This window comes from Amphiura filiformis, chromosome 16 (assembly GCF_039555335.1).
Source record: "Amphiura filiformis chromosome 16, Afil_fr2py, whole genome shotgun sequence".
NCBI lineage: Eukaryota > Metazoa > Echinodermata > Ophiuroidea > Amphilepidida > Amphiuridae > Amphiura > Amphiura filiformis.
The window spans coordinates 9,308,589-9,325,428 of record NC_092643.1 but is presented as its reverse complement, the minus strand read 5'-3'; the positions used below and the strand labels follow the sequence as shown (position 1 = coordinate 9,325,428).

At 36.7% G+C, this 16,840-nt stretch overlaps 2 protein-coding genes across 4 annotated transcripts in view; one reads left to right on the top strand and one right to left on the bottom strand.

Annotated features, from left to right (window-relative positions):
• The window catches only part of LOC140135511 (probable D-lactate dehydrogenase, mitochondrial), a 71,663-nt gene that overhangs the window by 19,132 nt on the left and 35,691 nt on the right, over positions 1-16,840 (top strand). For all 3 annotated transcript variants that reach the window (XM_072157036.1, XM_072157038.1, XM_072157037.1), the window contains 5 exons: positions 1,663-1,756; positions 2,281-2,409; positions 3,698-3,825; positions 5,332-5,422; positions 7,396-7,507. In XM_072157036.1, the coding sequence (XP_072013137.1) occupies positions 1,663-1,756; positions 2,281-2,409; positions 3,698-3,825; positions 5,332-5,422; positions 7,396-7,507 (554 nt within the window). The remainder of the gene's footprint in view (positions 1-1,662; positions 1,757-2,280; positions 2,410-3,697; positions 3,826-5,331; positions 5,423-7,395; positions 7,508-16,840) is intronic.
• Positions 8,648-13,285, bottom strand: LOC140136359 (E3 ubiquitin-protein ligase TRIM71-like). Its single transcript, XM_072158088.1, has 2 exons — positions 13,016-13,285; positions 8,648-10,273 (listed from the first exon to the last, which is right to left on the bottom strand). The coding sequence occupies exons 1-2, from the start codon at positions 13,283-13,285 to the stop codon at positions 8,648-8,650; spliced, it is 1,896 nt and encodes a 631-aa protein (XP_072014189.1).

Genomic DNA, 16,840 nt, shown 5'->3' with positions numbered 1-16,840 from the left:
ATTGACCATTATTCTGTGTTCTAACAACACTAGTCACAAACCTCAATAGCGGGTGGAAAACCATACACAGCGACAACAGCCAGGTACTTCACCCTCATGCTGCTCACCAACCTGGTCACACATTGCTGTGGGATGGCATTTCATTCTTCAACCAGGATTCGTCGCAGGTCATTCAATGTGGTCGCATTGGCTATTCTGGCATGCACATGCACAGCACGACCAAGCTGGTCTCACAAGTGTTCAATCGGGTTGAGGTCTGGACAGATGGCAGGCCATTCCTTTCTCTCTACTCCCATATTCTGTAGGTAGTCATTGACTACACCGGCTTTGTAGGAGCGAGTGTTGTCATTGGAGGATTGCATTAGGTCCCAGATTGTGGAGATATGGGATTGCAGCTTGCTACAAAGAATAATGCTCAATTTGGCACATTCGGTTTGAGACCCCACTAAATTCACAAGACATGTACTCAGGCGTGAAAAGGGTGATTGTTTCAAATTTGGTGTCATTATAAAGTGGAATACAGTAGCTATTCACAGATATGCAACATGATATGAACATGTCACAAATAATCTGAGATATAAAAGCTTGAAAATACTTTCCAAACTTTTGTTGAGGAGTTTAGTTTTCCTGTTTCATGATAGAAGCCATGTCATAAAGAATCACCAAGAAACAATGTGCTATTTAAGCATACTGATGATGATGAAAAAATATGTATGGAATATCCTTGTTGCTTAAAAAATTAGATATTAGTTTTACCAAGTGTATGTTAAAAGGGCATTTCGTGATCCACAGTATCAACCCCCCACTTTTCTCAAAAAAAGTTGAGATTTTTATACCACTGGCTGCATAATGTTTATGTACAAAATATTTCTTGCAGATTTTAAAGTCAATCAGCAAAAATATCTTGAAATTTGAATTATGTTCTGGTACACCAGAACGAAATTACAGCACATTGTCTATGGAGCAGTGTAATACACATAATCATGCATAACTCGCAAACACAAAATCAGAATCAACTCAAAATTTTGGAATAAGCTATTTTCGTAGATATCTACTGAAATATGTAATAAAAAGAAGATGCTAGAATGACGAAATACTCCTTTAATGAATTGAAAACTATCATTTTCTGATCTGGTCTATTTTCCTTTGTCTATCTTATAGTAAATTGCTGTATACCTTTAACAAGAGCATACTTCTGCGATGTTGACAAGGCACAACTCACAAAGTGTATAACGCATATACGGGGGAATTAACATGTAAAGCACGCATATAGGCATAGGGTAACATTGGTGGAGTACGTTCTCATCAAGATTTACAGCAAAATACTATAATATGTACTGGACAAGCTTCTACAAATTCAAATAAATAAATAAACAAATCTTCATGGAATCCTAGAACTAGTATTAGTTTAATTTTGAAGGGCATCCAGATTCACAAAATATCTATCCACAAAAGATGAAAGGTAAACGTTGTGAGAAAACATAAAATTACAAAAGTATAACTAAACCAGAATAGAAATTTGATCACCAAAGAGTTTTATTAAACATTTTGTTATTCAGAAGATTTGCATACTGTAATATGCAGCAAATGTTATAGAATTAATCACATTATATATGCATTTGTCTTATCAAATTCTTGTATCCATATCTAAACATTTTACAGACGATGGCTGCAGTATGTTCTTTTGATACCGTCCATTCAGCTGTAGATACTGTGACCCAGGTCATGCAATGTGGGGTCCCAATGGCAAGAATAGGTAAATAATAATAATAATGATAATAAATGGTTCTTTTTAAATTGCAAAATCTTCCAAGGAACTCAATGTGAATCCAGAAAAGCTTGGCGAAAGAGATGGGTTTTAAGCTGGCGTTTAAATTGAGATAGTGTTGGGATGTTAGGAAGCATGTTCCAAACAGTTGGAGCAGCAAAATGAAATAAGCGTTCCCTGACTGATTTGAGGTTAACTCGAGGAGTTTTGAGTAATTTTTCAGAGGATGATTAAAGGGAGCAGGAAGTTTGATAAGTAAAAAGCACAGATAACAGGTATGGTGGTAAAGTGCCAACTTAAAATTAACGTTAGAAAACTAACGTTAGATTCATCATATGGTAGAAAAATGTGTTTTCTCGATCCAGAGAAATAAAATTAAAAGAAAATTGAGTCAATTATCAGCCATCTTGGATCATAGCATATATAGCATTCTTGGTCAGAATTCAATTCATTCTGCATTTTCTGACTGTACAAGCTACTGCAATCATTGGTGCTCTTTTAATTTCCCACAGAATTCCTTGATGATGTAATGATGGATGCATGTAATAAATTCAGCGGTCTGAATCACCCAGTGGCACCTACCTTGTTTCTAGAATTCCATGGCTCAAGTGCAAGTATCAAACCGCAAGTGGAATTAGTAGGTAAGTCAATATATGCAGGACTGTAGCATGGCCCCCAATAGAGTAATGGGTTATTCCATTTGTAATCCACACCCCTGTGGTAGATTTGCGTAAAGTCTTCCACAGAGGAAGTGCCAGTTTTGAATAGAACAGGCAATTGGGTAACTTCAATTTGAAATACTCACTCCAGTTGTGGAAGATATAGGTAAAGCTACATACAGGGGAGTGTGCATTTCAAAATGAGCAACCCTGATCAATTACATTTGAAAAATGTTCTCTCCCCGTGGAAGATATTTTCAAAATCTTCCATAGGGGTAATGTGGATTTTAACTGGAATAGCCCAATTTGCAGTGAGGTAGAACCAAAGAGTACCAATGTTTGTGTGTCGTTCATGGAGAGAAAAATTGGATACATTTGTATCATTTCACTATGCACATGGCAGCCCATGATTCTTAGTGCATGGGTTGTTTGTGTTCTGCGTGTAACACCTTGTGCCAAAAATATGTGATAAAAGCTGCATGTGCAAATGTTTGTAACCATCACGGATAAAGACGCCAACTGTCGTGCCATTTCGGGCTTTAGCTAATTAAAGCTGGCGGTACACTATTTGCATTCTATGAGTGACGCACCAATATGGCAAATTTACCATAACGTTGCGCTCGGGCTAATTTTGATTTGGTACTCTTTGGGTATTATCTCTTTTGTATATTAACTTATGTGGGCCTACTTGGAAAACTGTGCTGGTCACTGAAGTATGTTATCCTTAATGAAGAAAGATTGAACTAACATACAAATTCAAATCATACAGTGCTGCATTGTCACCCATTTGAGAACAAAATGCCCACACCCCATATTTTTCTTGTTGTAATTTATTGTTGTATGACATGTTTGTTATGAGCAAATGCACAACATTATCTTAAAAGGAAATAAAATTGATGATCTTGAAATGAGTTACCACAAAACCACTAAAATGACAACCAGATTTTAAGAAGTGATTACCGTAAAGATTCGCCTAATGACGCTATGGGGTCATTTGACATTTTGGGGTTACATGAAATTTTACCTGAAATTTTAGGCACAACCTAAATGTACCCTCCCATAAAATTTCCACCAGCAAATAAGGGCATGGAACCTTAATTCTTGTTGGGATTTCAGAGGAGTGAGCTCTCTTTGCACATTAAATGTACCCCAAGGCAAAGTGTGCCATTAGATGAATCTATACGGTATGTATGTTTAAGTGATGATGCAGTGCTTTGTTAATACATGCTCATATTAACCATATCAAAATATTTTATTTTATTTTTCACAGGAGAATTAGCATCAATGAATAATGGTTCAGACTTCCAATGGGCAGAGCAAATGGAGGATAAAAATAAATTATGGAAAGCTAGGCATAATGCATGGTATGCTGGCCTAGCATTAAGGCCTGGCTCCAAGGTAATTTTGAATAAGTTAGGGAAAGCTAGGCATAGTACATAGTATGTGGGCCTAACATGGAGGCCTGGCAATAAGGTAATTGAAATAAGTTTGGGAAAGTTAGGCACTATGTATAGTAGGCTGACTTAGGTAATATATATAAATAAGTTATGGAAGGCTGGGCATAATGCTTGGTATGCTGATAATAATGCTGGCCTAGCATGACCCCAGTCTATGGGCTCATGCAGGAAAATAGCTTACGCTACAGGTAATTTAGGTGATTCTTGGCCAAATTCGAACAGTAGGAACGCTAGTAGCTACGCGATAAACACACACACACATAGCGTGGTACAGAAGAAAGTATATATGCGCCTTACATTGCGTACATGCTTTAATAGTATGCTACATGGACGCAACAGACACATTCGAGCTTGGCTAAGAATTACTTAATTTACCTGTAGTTATCAATGAAGTTTGTTTGTCAGTATGGAAGTAGGGTTCTGATTTGCTGATTGAATCACTACAAAGTTATCACTTCATTCGCTAACCAAGTCACATAGCATCAGGTAATCCTTGCTTAATCCCATTCTTTTCACATAATTCTGGGTGCAGTCGTCATCAAGTGGCAAGCTTTGTTGGAAATAATTAAATGTTTCTGAAAATTGTATAGAAAGTTTATCCATGCAAGTAAAGCAGGGTCTGTCAACCTGTTTTTGAATACAACCACATTTCTTGAAAGGCAGACCATACAAATTGTATAATCTGTCCCACCGTATTCCTACAATAGACATTTCAATTGAATGGACACAACCTGACATAGCGTGACGATTTTTCGCGTATACTGCGCAGTGTGCCCTTACATGCGTGACTCAGAAGTGAATCCAACCATGCCAACTCACTCGTTATTGGTTATTCATAAACACTTGAGAATGTTCTTGCAATCTTATTGGTTCTTACCTGTGTGATATGACACGATATCACACACTTAAGCGTGTGCGTGTCAATGCGATACTCGCACATGCTATTTGAACCAATCAGAGGTGCGTAGCAACAACAGGACTGATCGATTCTAAGCCCTAGGTAATTCTTTGTAAAATGTAGGATTTAATTTGATTAAAACTTGGTATACTTATGATTAATATATTTATTTGAATTGAAGTGTTTAAGAATGAGAATAAAGGTATTGTTTTTAGCGGCTGTTGTGCATCTATCGTCTCAAATAACACACAACATCATTATTTTTGGCGTAAAACAATGAGGTGAATTCGGCTTCGCCTCATTGTTTTACTTAAAATAGTGATGTCGCCTGTGTTATATAAGATGATAAATGTACTCCAGCAGCTAAAAACAATACCTTTATTCTCTAAGTATTGTATCCAAGGTCATGCGTTTGCGTTATAGTTTGAAATATGGGAGGATCGAGTACATATTTGGAGTTGCAAGTAATACAGAAAATATATAACTCCACCAATATTCATGATATATTGCTCATATATTATTATCTATTTTATTTCCCCATATATTCAGGGCTTGTCTACCGATGTATGTGTGCCAATTTCTGAGCTGCCTTCAGTCATTGTGGAAACAAAAGAAGACTTAAAGCAATGTAGTTTTATAGGTAAGAAAAACATGTCTTGCACATTTAATATTATGATGGTTTCATACTTTTTGCTGCTTGCCGCTAAGCAACGTGACGCTTCATTGTGCCGCTTGTACTTGTCTGCAAGCGGAGTGGCACATCGCTGAGCAGCAGCGGCATGACTCTCAGGGGCGGATCCAGGAATTTTCAATAGAGGGGGCGCCGAGCCACCGCCACCGCGGCTCGGCGCCCACACAAAGTCAGGCGCCGCTCTGCAAAAATACACAGAGTCAGGCGCCGATCTGCACAAAATAGAGGGGGCGCGCACCGCCCCTGACTCTGAAAGCCACTTTTGCTGCTCAGCACCGCTCTAAAATTGTATTTTGTTCTCATACGTCAGACCGGCACCGCTCCGAGTTTACTTGAATTCAACTCCCAGCAGTGCTACCGCTGCGGCAAAGCGGTGGAGTGATCAATATATTGGCTTGCCACTGGTCACCGCTAGCTTTTCTGGTGCGACTGCGCAGTGAAGTAAAATCATCTTCAGAGCAGAAAAGCGGCAAGCGGCAGGAAAGTATGAAACCAGCATAACAAGCCAAAGACTAAATACATTCGATTAATATTATATTGAAGGGGACTAACTTTGATTTCCACAAATCAAGAAGGGCCCTAGGGAGCCATTTCCTAACAAATGCATACTTGCTCTAGCTTGGACCAAGTTATACCCACCCACCAAGTAACAAGTTTGATGGGCGTGCGACCTCTGAGAATATAAGGGCAGACAGACGGATAGATGGATATTCCGTATTTATATAATATAGAAAATAATGTCTAGCAACTGTTAATCAAAATTTTGTTCCACTATTGAAGCAGTAGGCAAGTATCATCTCATCTGCAAACATGAGTATATTTTGATTGACAGTTGCTAGGCATTATTTTAAATATATTCATCAAATCTATCTAGCCCTGTATAGTTTGATCGGCTCGTAATCGGTGGGCCTTATAACATCGCGGATTAATATCAATATATTTTATTTCGAGCAGCGTCACCAGAGGCATCAGTAATTATTAATTCAAGTCCTGTACTTTATTCTTTAATACGCACAATATAGACCAGAAATGTCAACTGTAGCACTTTTAACATGGGTATACTTTTTGGCGTATTGGTAAAAGCCTAACAATTCCCGCCGATTACAAGCTGATCAAACTATAGTAACTATTTGTGAGTAAATGAAGCTGAATGAGGAAAGGGGTAAAACAGATGTTTATAGCACATTGTTTCATATGAATCAATGAACATTTGATACCAAAATCAATGTTAAACAGCACTCTTTTCAAAGTTATGAATAATTGAAAATCATGTTGTCTTATCACCTCAATGCATATTTTCATAAAACTAAGCTTTGAAACTGATAGCATTATATTGCACAGTTCATTCAAGTGCATTATAAATTAGACCCATTTTGATCATATTCCACATTTGTGACCAGCTCCAACAAAACCTGGAACAAGACACCAGGCATGTTTTTGAGTTATAGACCTTTAAAGATGACATTCCCATAAAAAAAATTAATTTTATGATATCTGACCTTGGGACTAAGTGGACTTTCAAATCCTTGAAAGTACTTATTAAAAAGAGATTTATTTAATCACTATTGACAGTTGAACTATGATCATCCCTATTCAATCCTGTGTTAAAGCAGGAAACTAATTATCCCATTACTCAAATTTGCAGTTTGACAAAAATATCAAAGTATCATTTACAAAATTATCTATATCTTGAAAAGTATTGATGCTATCTATATAATTTTGGTATCATTTTGAAGCTTATTTTCCCGTGCTTACATTTTTATTCAAATCATGACATGTCACAAATGCAACTTGTTCCTGGTTTTGTTATAATGGGTCACATTTGTGCTCATAAATCAAACTGGCATTTACCGCATTCAGACTCATTCACTGGTGTTAAGTCACATTTAGTAACATGCATTATTTTTCTTGTATCCATGCAGGTACCATAGTAGGCCATGTAGGTGATGGCAACTTTCATGTCCTGGTTGCATTTAACCCTGAAGACCCAGAGGAGATGAAACAAGTCAAAGAGTTTACAGAGAGAGTTACAAGGTAAAGGAATAGTGACCAGTAAAATATCTCAAATTTCTTTGTCTGCATCGCATACTGCCATATCTCGAAAGGCTGCATTGTGTGATCTTTTTTTTGTTATTGTTATGAGATACAGAAAATTAACTTCATATATTAATTTTAAGATATTATCACAATATTACAATCTCATATCCATTCATAAAATAAAGAAGCATGCTTAAATATAAAATAACAATATGAAATACAGCAATGATAATAAAAATCGCACAAGGCAGCCTTTTGAGATACGACAGTATGTGTTGCAGACGACGAAAATAGGATATAGAGATTACCAAGTTAGGGTGTGTTGTATATTGTGTTGTATGTGGGTGTATGTGTGTGTTTGAATCTGTCTGTCAGCCACTGAGTAGCTAGATGTAGCACGTATAGTTGGGTAAAATTGTCTCAAACATAAATATCATAACAGGAAGGTTTAATTTTGCTCGATTTGAAAGCTGTGACGGTAAAAATAGAAAAATGACCTAATATATACATCATAAATCAAAATTTTAATACAATTATTCAAATTTGAATTTAAGACAGGATAAGGTGTACTTTTGTTCTACTTGCCTGCAATTATCAAGTCTAGCTTACTTTTAGGATACAAAAAAACCCATTTTTTCTTGGAAAAGTTGATACTACATTTTGTATGACTTCTTCGCTAAGTGAACAATTTTACGGGCTCATTAATTGCAAGGTCTCCATGCCGATGCCACTGGCGTATTGCCTGTTTAAATAATTTTTCATCATTATTGCCTTCATTCCTCACCTGTGCCTTTCTGTGGTTTATGGATATTCTTGTTATGTCGCAAATATTAAATTTTTTATCTCATTTGTGAACGACACATTTAGATTAATCACTGTAACATACAAAACAACATGTTGGTACATTTTTAGTATAAATTTTACTAAACTTGACTAAAGCGTGGAGATAAATTTCAGTTGCAGGAACTTGTTGATGCACCAGACTGCTTGTAGCTATAGGGTGGGCAAAAATGTAAAATAGAAATAACTCCTTTTGCTTGATCACATGGCATATGTCCCAAAACCACACTCATAGTTATATCTGGGCTTGTATTCTTGTATTTCATGATTAACACTATTAATTATTATAAATTAGGATCATGGCCGCTGAAATATTTTGACATGGTTATCCCCAAGGTTAGCAACAAACAGCTCCATGCCATCCCTTGACATTGCAATACCTGTTGGGTTTGGGACCTGTGTAGTAACACATCCCAGGTAATCACCTTCAGCTGTGAACCTGTACACACCTGTAGGATCACCTGTACCTGCATTGGAGGCAAATATCTCACCTTGTCTACTACAACATACAAAACCAGGGCGCCATACTTTGACCTCTGCTGGAGGTTGTATGACCCTGATGCTACTGCCAGAGTAATCCATCAGCAGCACACATGTTCCTTGTTTCAATTCAGTGTCCCAGAAGGAACTCACAATCTCTCCATTGGAGGTAACTGCAAGGCGGAATGGCTCAGATTCTGTTGCAAACTTTGAGATGAGAGATCCATCAGCATTGTGGATGGATATGGTGTCTTCTACCTGTCCTACTATGATTTTTCCACTGGAATCTACTGCTACTGAATTAGCATTAACTGACTTGTTATTCACATTAATTATAGGAGTAGTGCTTACTTGTTTACCAGCACTGTCATAGGTGACAATTTGTGATTTGTCTCTTGGTATTGTCACATAGTTATGATTAGGTGTAACAGCAACATCCAAAGTACCAGGAGAATCAAAAAGTGTACATTTGACTTGACCTTCCCTTGAAAAGATCTTAGCCCCTTTTTCGACGCTACATACTACAACATCACCTTCTTTGTTAATATCAAGTCCATGTAGCCTATCAAAGTCCCCAGTACTAAACTGTCCAGCCAGCTTCCATTCTTCTCCCAGTGTTAGTGTCCCATCCTTCAATAGCTGCCCTATATTTGGAATTGCTGGAGTAGCTGCCTTGAACTTCACATAACTAAGAGACATGTCTACCGCTTCTGGTTTGTACTTGGAAAGCTGTTGAAGTTGTAAAGACAGGAGGGCATGAGTGGATATGATTTCAAATTCCGATTCTGACGCAAGGACTCTGGTTGTGTCTTCTGTAGCTTTTTGAATATCTTTCATTGTTGACTCCAGGTTTGTCTGCTTCTGACCAAGTAATTTTATTCTTTCCTGCTTGATTTGGTCCACCTTTCCTTTAAAGTCATTCACTGTCTTCTTCACAAGGTCAATGCACTCTTTTTCTATCCTCTCAAGTGAGTCTGTGGCTATTTGTGAATATATTTCAAGTTCTGCCCTCACATTTGTTGTAGTCTTGACAGCTTCCTGGAACTTTTTCAAAGTAGCTTCACTTTGCTTCATCAAGTCCTTTAACTCATCCATGTGATTTTGTGCCGCTTTCTTCAGGCTTATACGAGTATGCTGAGCAGGACATTCGTTCAATATGACACAATCCCTACAAAGTGCTCTCTTCTCATTTTGACAGTAATATTCACACAACTTTCCGTGCATCTTGCAGTACCTATATTCCTCTTCCTTTTTAAGATTCACTTTACCAGCAAGGATGTCTTCCATGGTGATCACTTTGTGGTCTTTCATGGCTTTGATGGCCTTATGGTAGGTATAGCATGTATCACAGAGGTATTCTTTGCAGTCAACACATCTGACTTTAGCTTTGTTACCAGAAGCATTGCAGTTACTGCAGGTAGTGTCAGCTGTTGGTTTTTGAGCCTATTATGAGTAACAAAGAAAAAAGGCATTGTAAAATTACATTTAACGGTTGGTTCTCTATTGGTTACTATAGATGTCTCCATTGTTGCTCTATACAATTGCATGTGATTTGCGATTATGCAAATTAAGCACAAAAGCAGACAAAAATCAAGACTCATTGGGGTTTGAGCCCTGGACCTCATGGTTATCGATCAGGAGATATACCTCTGAACTAACCAAGTTCACAGTTGGTACCCACAATCAACAAATTTAATAGTTGGCACACCTTGACAATATGTTGGAACTCTTCATTGCTACTCTGATAGTTAAGTGAAATTAGTATAACTATGTTTGATGAGAAGTACATACCTTTTCCTTTCCCCTTCCCTCCCCCATTCCCCCTCAATCAATGTTGGGGAGACTGGAGAGCCCAATGGAAAAAGTGCTTTCATCAACATTGAACTGGGGAAGAAGGGTGGCGATTTACAGTTAGTATGCCCAAGCATGCCAACATTAATTTCTTTGATTGTTCGAGGCGAATGTAAAAAAATTTCATCTAAATTTTGTTTTTGTCTCATAACTCAGAAACGGAATGCCGCATGAGCTTCATATTTCACACAATTTGGGAGTGGATTATAGGCCTTTGAATTATAATAAATTTGTACATGTAAATAAAGAAATTGGTTTATTTAGGGAGTGGTCACTGAAATCCTCCCCTATGCTTAATTAAACACATTTTGTGATGGGTCTAAACTGCATCTAAAATTGTTTTTTTGGTCCATATCTTTTAAACAAAAGCACGTATTACAACCAAATTTTACGCATTTTATTATGATGATATGTTTCCACTTCTATCAGATGTACAGTACGAGAAACACTCAATTACGGGGGAAAACTATGCAAATATGTAGCACACCATGTAAAGCTATGTGAAAACCGATGAAGGCCAAATAAAGTGCATAATGGTGACATTTTGCATTTTAGCTCAAAAAAACAGTTTGACAACACAGAAAAAAGGACTACAAACAAAATACTAAGGTTTTGTTAAGGGGGTACTACACCCATTGCATTTTTAATGCATTTTTGTTGCATTTTGTGAAGAAATGAGAAAAAGAAATTGGACAAAGTGGTATGCAAAATGAAGGGGCAAATCTTCTCGTTCAATTGGTGGCATCAGTATCAATGAAGCGTACATGCTTCTAATGATATAAGCCAAAAGGTGGTACATCACTGATGTTTTAAATTCACTTCATTTTGGAAAGTTTACTATCAACGGATTTCGTTAAAATTTTGGATATGTGTTGCTAACACATTAGGGAAATAATGTTGATATTTAAAATGGGAATAAGTGGTCCCTGATTTCTTTTATGACTTCATGAACTTGGTGCTCCACAACTATCAAAATACGAACCAGTTAAAATGCTTCTATTTTCAATGTTGAGCTATATTTTGTATTTTGAACTTCATGACACTATTTCACTGAAACTTAATTAAGCCATAGGTAACAGGTTACCACAACCACACTACAGCAATGTTGAAAAAGATTGTATTTTTGTCACCTATACCACCATATTAGGTAGTTTTCCGTAAGCTTCATTTTTGTGATTTTGGTAACTATTTTATATTTATTTGCCCAATCCATCTCAACTAGGCAATCTAAATTGTACTCACCAAATTGATGCCTCATTATGACATGTATGATATCACAGACTATCAAAATTGATGCCTGAATTTGACCTGAACCAATTGACCTATAACCTGACCTTTGATGACCTTATAGCCTTTTTTAATCTCTTTTCCTAACAACACATAGAAGATAAATACATGGTGTAGTATTAAATTGTCTATGTGGAAGAGATTAGGCCTATTTAATTTATTCAGTGTTATAATCAGTGAGTACATTTCTATAGATGGTATAACAAAGGATTTAATGTATTCTATTCATGTACCCTACTTGAACATGTTGAAAAGAATGACTTACTATACAATGGTTTAAAAGCACCTTTTTTTTTTTTTTTTTTTTTTTTATTTCACATGATCCGTGTATATATATCGCCTAGCTATAAATGAAAAAATATTTTTTTAGACCAATCAAACCAATATATGGGTGTAGTACGCCCTTAATGGTATTAATCATTGAGAGAATAGCGTTGCACTCTATCAAGAAGAGATAACAAAATTGCCGGGGTTCAAACCCGTACCTCCAGATCATGGGCTACATACCACACCACTGGACTATTATGTGCAACTGTGATAAAGACTTGAATCATTGTACTAATACGTTAAAGATGAATACTTTTTTCTGTAACTATTGTGTAAACTGAATAAATTATGCGCTATGCATGAAGTTTTGCAAATTGACTCGGTAATCCACGATATATTGTGTACAGAAACACCTCGAAATATAATGGCGTTGCTCAGTAACTGACGATATGCCTCGATAATAAAAAAAAACAAAAAACTTGTCTATTCTTTCTTGATCACTGTCCAAGATTCTGCTTTCTGCATTCTTAACAGCCCTACATACGCATCACCTCCATTGGGCGCCCCATTACTTTTTTAAAGGAATTTTTAGTGATGTATTGTTCAGGTAAGATTTGATACCTCCACTTTGCATGATATTTACCCTCAGTGTAGCATATTTTAAAATGAAGATTAGATCTTTAATTATTTTACCTTTTACCTGCATTATTTTCACTTCAATAATATAGAATAATCATTGTTTCAGTGATTCCATCTTTAAAATTGTATTCAATTACTCACCTTTTCTTCCAAATCCACTGTATCCTTCAGACTGCTCACAAGAAAATCCACAGGTAGATCCTTCACGTTGTCCTTTGATATCTTCACCTCTTCTCGACAAGTAGGACAAACCAGAGTTTGTTTGTCTTTACTTGATGCCACTAACTGCTCCAAACACTCCCTACAGAATCCGTGCTGACAGGGAAGAGATCTAGGGTCACTATATGTGTTCATACAAATGGCACAGTTGAGGAAGTTTGTTTTGATGGTTTGCGTAAAGTGACTGGCCATGGTATGTAGTTGAGCTTGAGATTTATATCACATTATTTGTCTTGTAATAACAGCCAAGTTAAAATATCACATTGGGCTTCAATCCTGTACTGTGCTAATTACTTCACACTTTCAGAAAATATTATAGATCCATGATCACAACATTGTGTGTGTAGATATATATGATATAAAAAGCAGTGATCAATGATGTAACACTTTCAATATACTATTGATTTTGATGGCTATTTCATGATCAACAGGACTAACAGCTGACACTTTTAAAATATGAACTCATTACTTATCTGTGACCTGTTGGGTGCATACCGGTAAAAAGCCCCCATTGACTTTCTGTACAAACATGGTCCAGGAAAACATCATTTTCTTGACTCCAGAGCGACTCAGTTCTTCAAAACTTACCCTTTCTGCAAGTCAAAGGTCAGATGAAGTCATCCATTGTAGAAATTATATACGGAGTCCAGCATTTTTTCCAGAAAAAAGCCGACTAGATCACCCATAGCCCATACAGCTTACACCACCTCACAAATAGCTTGGTGTTTCTGAAATGTAACACATTTTGAAAGTTTAGCCAAATCGTCATAAAAAGTCGGATCCTGCTCATTTTTCACAGACAATCTATTTCCCAGGCCTAAAAAATTAATGAGAATTAAATATGAATCATTATCAGGGCCTAATAGTTGGGTTTTAAGCCTTTTCTATTGCATTTAATTCTTATTAATTCTTATGGCACGTTTCCTCATTTGAAACACTGATTTTTTTCTCCCAGGGTGTAGGAGACTTGCATTTACTGGTGTGAACTCGGTTGTTCCCACAAGTCCAGAAATGTGGCAATTTTAGGGTTTTTACAACCTGTGCCTTTAGGCCGGCTTGTATTGTATTTCAACAATTTCTTTCTTCTTCTTCTTTCTTTCTGTCAATTTGCTTCTTCTCCCACAAGCAACATTGCACAGTGACGCCATTTGCACATATGCATTGTTATTACACTGTGTCTTTGGGGTGTTCACAGATTTGGGGTCAAAGGTCATTAAGGGGTAGCTACTTCCAGTTTATGGCCCAAACATGATTTTTTACACTAAAAATACTTCTTCTACAAATAACATGGAACAGTAATGCAACTTGCACACATGCATTGGCATTAGTCAATGCCTATGGGGTGTTCACAGATTTGGGGTCAAAGGTCATTAAGGGGGTCATTTCCGGTCTGAAATTTAAAATAATTCAAAAATTAAATTCTTTCTAAAGTTACATAGTATAGTGATGACACTTGCACATAAGCATTGATATTAGTCAATGTCTTTTAGGTGTTAACAAATATGGGGTCAAAGGTCATTAAGGGGTCACTTCCGGTCCAAGACAAAATATCTTCAAAATGCCTCTTCTGCCACAAAGAACATAGCAGAGTGACGCCACTTGCACACATGCATTGACATTAGCCAGTGTCTATAGGATGTTCACAGATTTGTGGGTCAAAGGTCATTAAGGGGTGGCCGTGTGTCCTGAACTCGCCACCCTTAGCGTTACATGACAAATATTATGAATTTTTACACCAACTGGGTTTCTAATTAGATTATCTCGACAATCATCAACCCTAAACTAGCAAAAGTATACATTTTTGGAAAGCTGAAGGCATAAGCAATTCAAATATATACATTTCAACTCATTATACAGGTGACCTGCAAGTTATACATGGTGGAATAAAAAAGATTTTGATAAAAAATGGGTCACTCAATGCATTGCTTATTACAAACTTAAAGTAATAAACTGGAAGTAAACAACATTCATTTGGTTAGAGGATATGGAGAGCCAACTGACTTTGGAAGAAACCAAAATCACAGCTGTTTGGTAATCTAGGAATATAGGGTGTCCCAAAGTATGTTAGATTTTTTTACAATTCAACATATTTTGAACCTAAACATTTTCCCCCTAACCCATACAGAAACTAGAGTCAATAGAATCTGGGTACACAGCGAATAGCTATCTGGCAACCATATTTTGACCTTTTGACCCCAAAGTAAACATTGACCTTTGGGGTAATAAATAATTTTAACATGTTAAGAATGTCGTAAGAATCGTTCCTGTTGAATTTGAGCTCGATTGGGCCAATTTTAAACATTTTTTTGCAAGTTTGATGTTTCAACCTCCTTAATGACCTTTGACCCCAATATAAAAAAAACCTCATCTACACCGAGAAAATGCATTGTTACAGTTTAAATTAAATAAATCTACTATGCTTAGTTATGGAGATAAAAATTCTTGAAGTTATTTAGCTTAAAACCGGAAATGACGTCTAAATGACCTTTGACCAAAAAATAAAAATACCGTGCATACATCGGGTAACACTAATGCATATATGAAGTTTATGTCACTCTATGTTTTGAGATAAAAAAATAAAAATATTTGATGATTTTTGGTTTTTGACCGGAAGCGACCCCTTAATGACCTTTGACCCCTAAACTGTAGACACCCCAAAGACCCTGGTTGGTAGCAATGCATGTGTGCTAATGGCAACACTCTGCTATGTAATTTGTAAAAACAGTGATTTTTTGAATATTTTTAGCTTTCAGACCGGAAATGACCCCTTAATGACCTTTGACCCCTTATCTGTGAACACCCTATAGACACCGACCAAAGTCAAGTCGCATGACCTAAGCATGTCATCATCACATGTTATTTAGCCATTGTGAGCAGGTCAAAGGTCAAATGGAGTTCAATGTCATGTCACATGTGGGGACATGGTCACTGGTATTTGTGACCAAGTATGGTCAAAATCAGTCAAAGCATAATAGAGCTAGGGCGAAACGTGACAAGTCACGCAAAATGTCACGTTTTGCTAAGATAAAGGGAAAAAACTCACGTTTTTGACCATTGCAGCTAGGTCAAAGGTCACAGCCAGGTAAAAGTCAAATGGAAGTTTTGGACTAGCCCAATGGTCATTTGGGTCAAGTATGGTTAAAATCTGCCAATGCCTTGCGGAGCTAGAGCTCATTGCCAGAAAGAAAGAAAGAATTGGCAAAAGACAGAACACAGCGAATTTGCAAATTCGCTGTGTAAAAATATGTCCATATTTAGATTCTTCGTCAAATTTCCCTTCAGAAAATCTATACTTTGACTATGATAGGATAAGTAATTAAAATTTTACAGTAACTTTTAGATTTTGAAGACATCTGCATTACTTACTACAGTGTTTAATATGACAATGGGTAGTTTTGTATGGAAAAGTTTGTATTTTCTAGACTAAACCAATCATAAATTATTAAAAACAATTAGTAGAATTGTTTAGCTGTAAGGCCATGAGTGTTTTAGATGCTAAATAGAGTTCAAATCCAATTTACAGCCTTTACAGAAGCAGATTACGCACTAAAAATACCAATCCCATAGAGTTTGTGTGTACCACATCCCCCACCACCACATCCCCCACCACCGCCACCCTGCCCATTCTGAATTCTATGAAGCACAGTGTCAGTATTAAAAAGGTTCAAGTATTTCTTTTTACAGGGTTGAAAGTGCATTTTATTTAGCAATAAAATGAGACCACAAGCATGACAATACCTTCTTGCT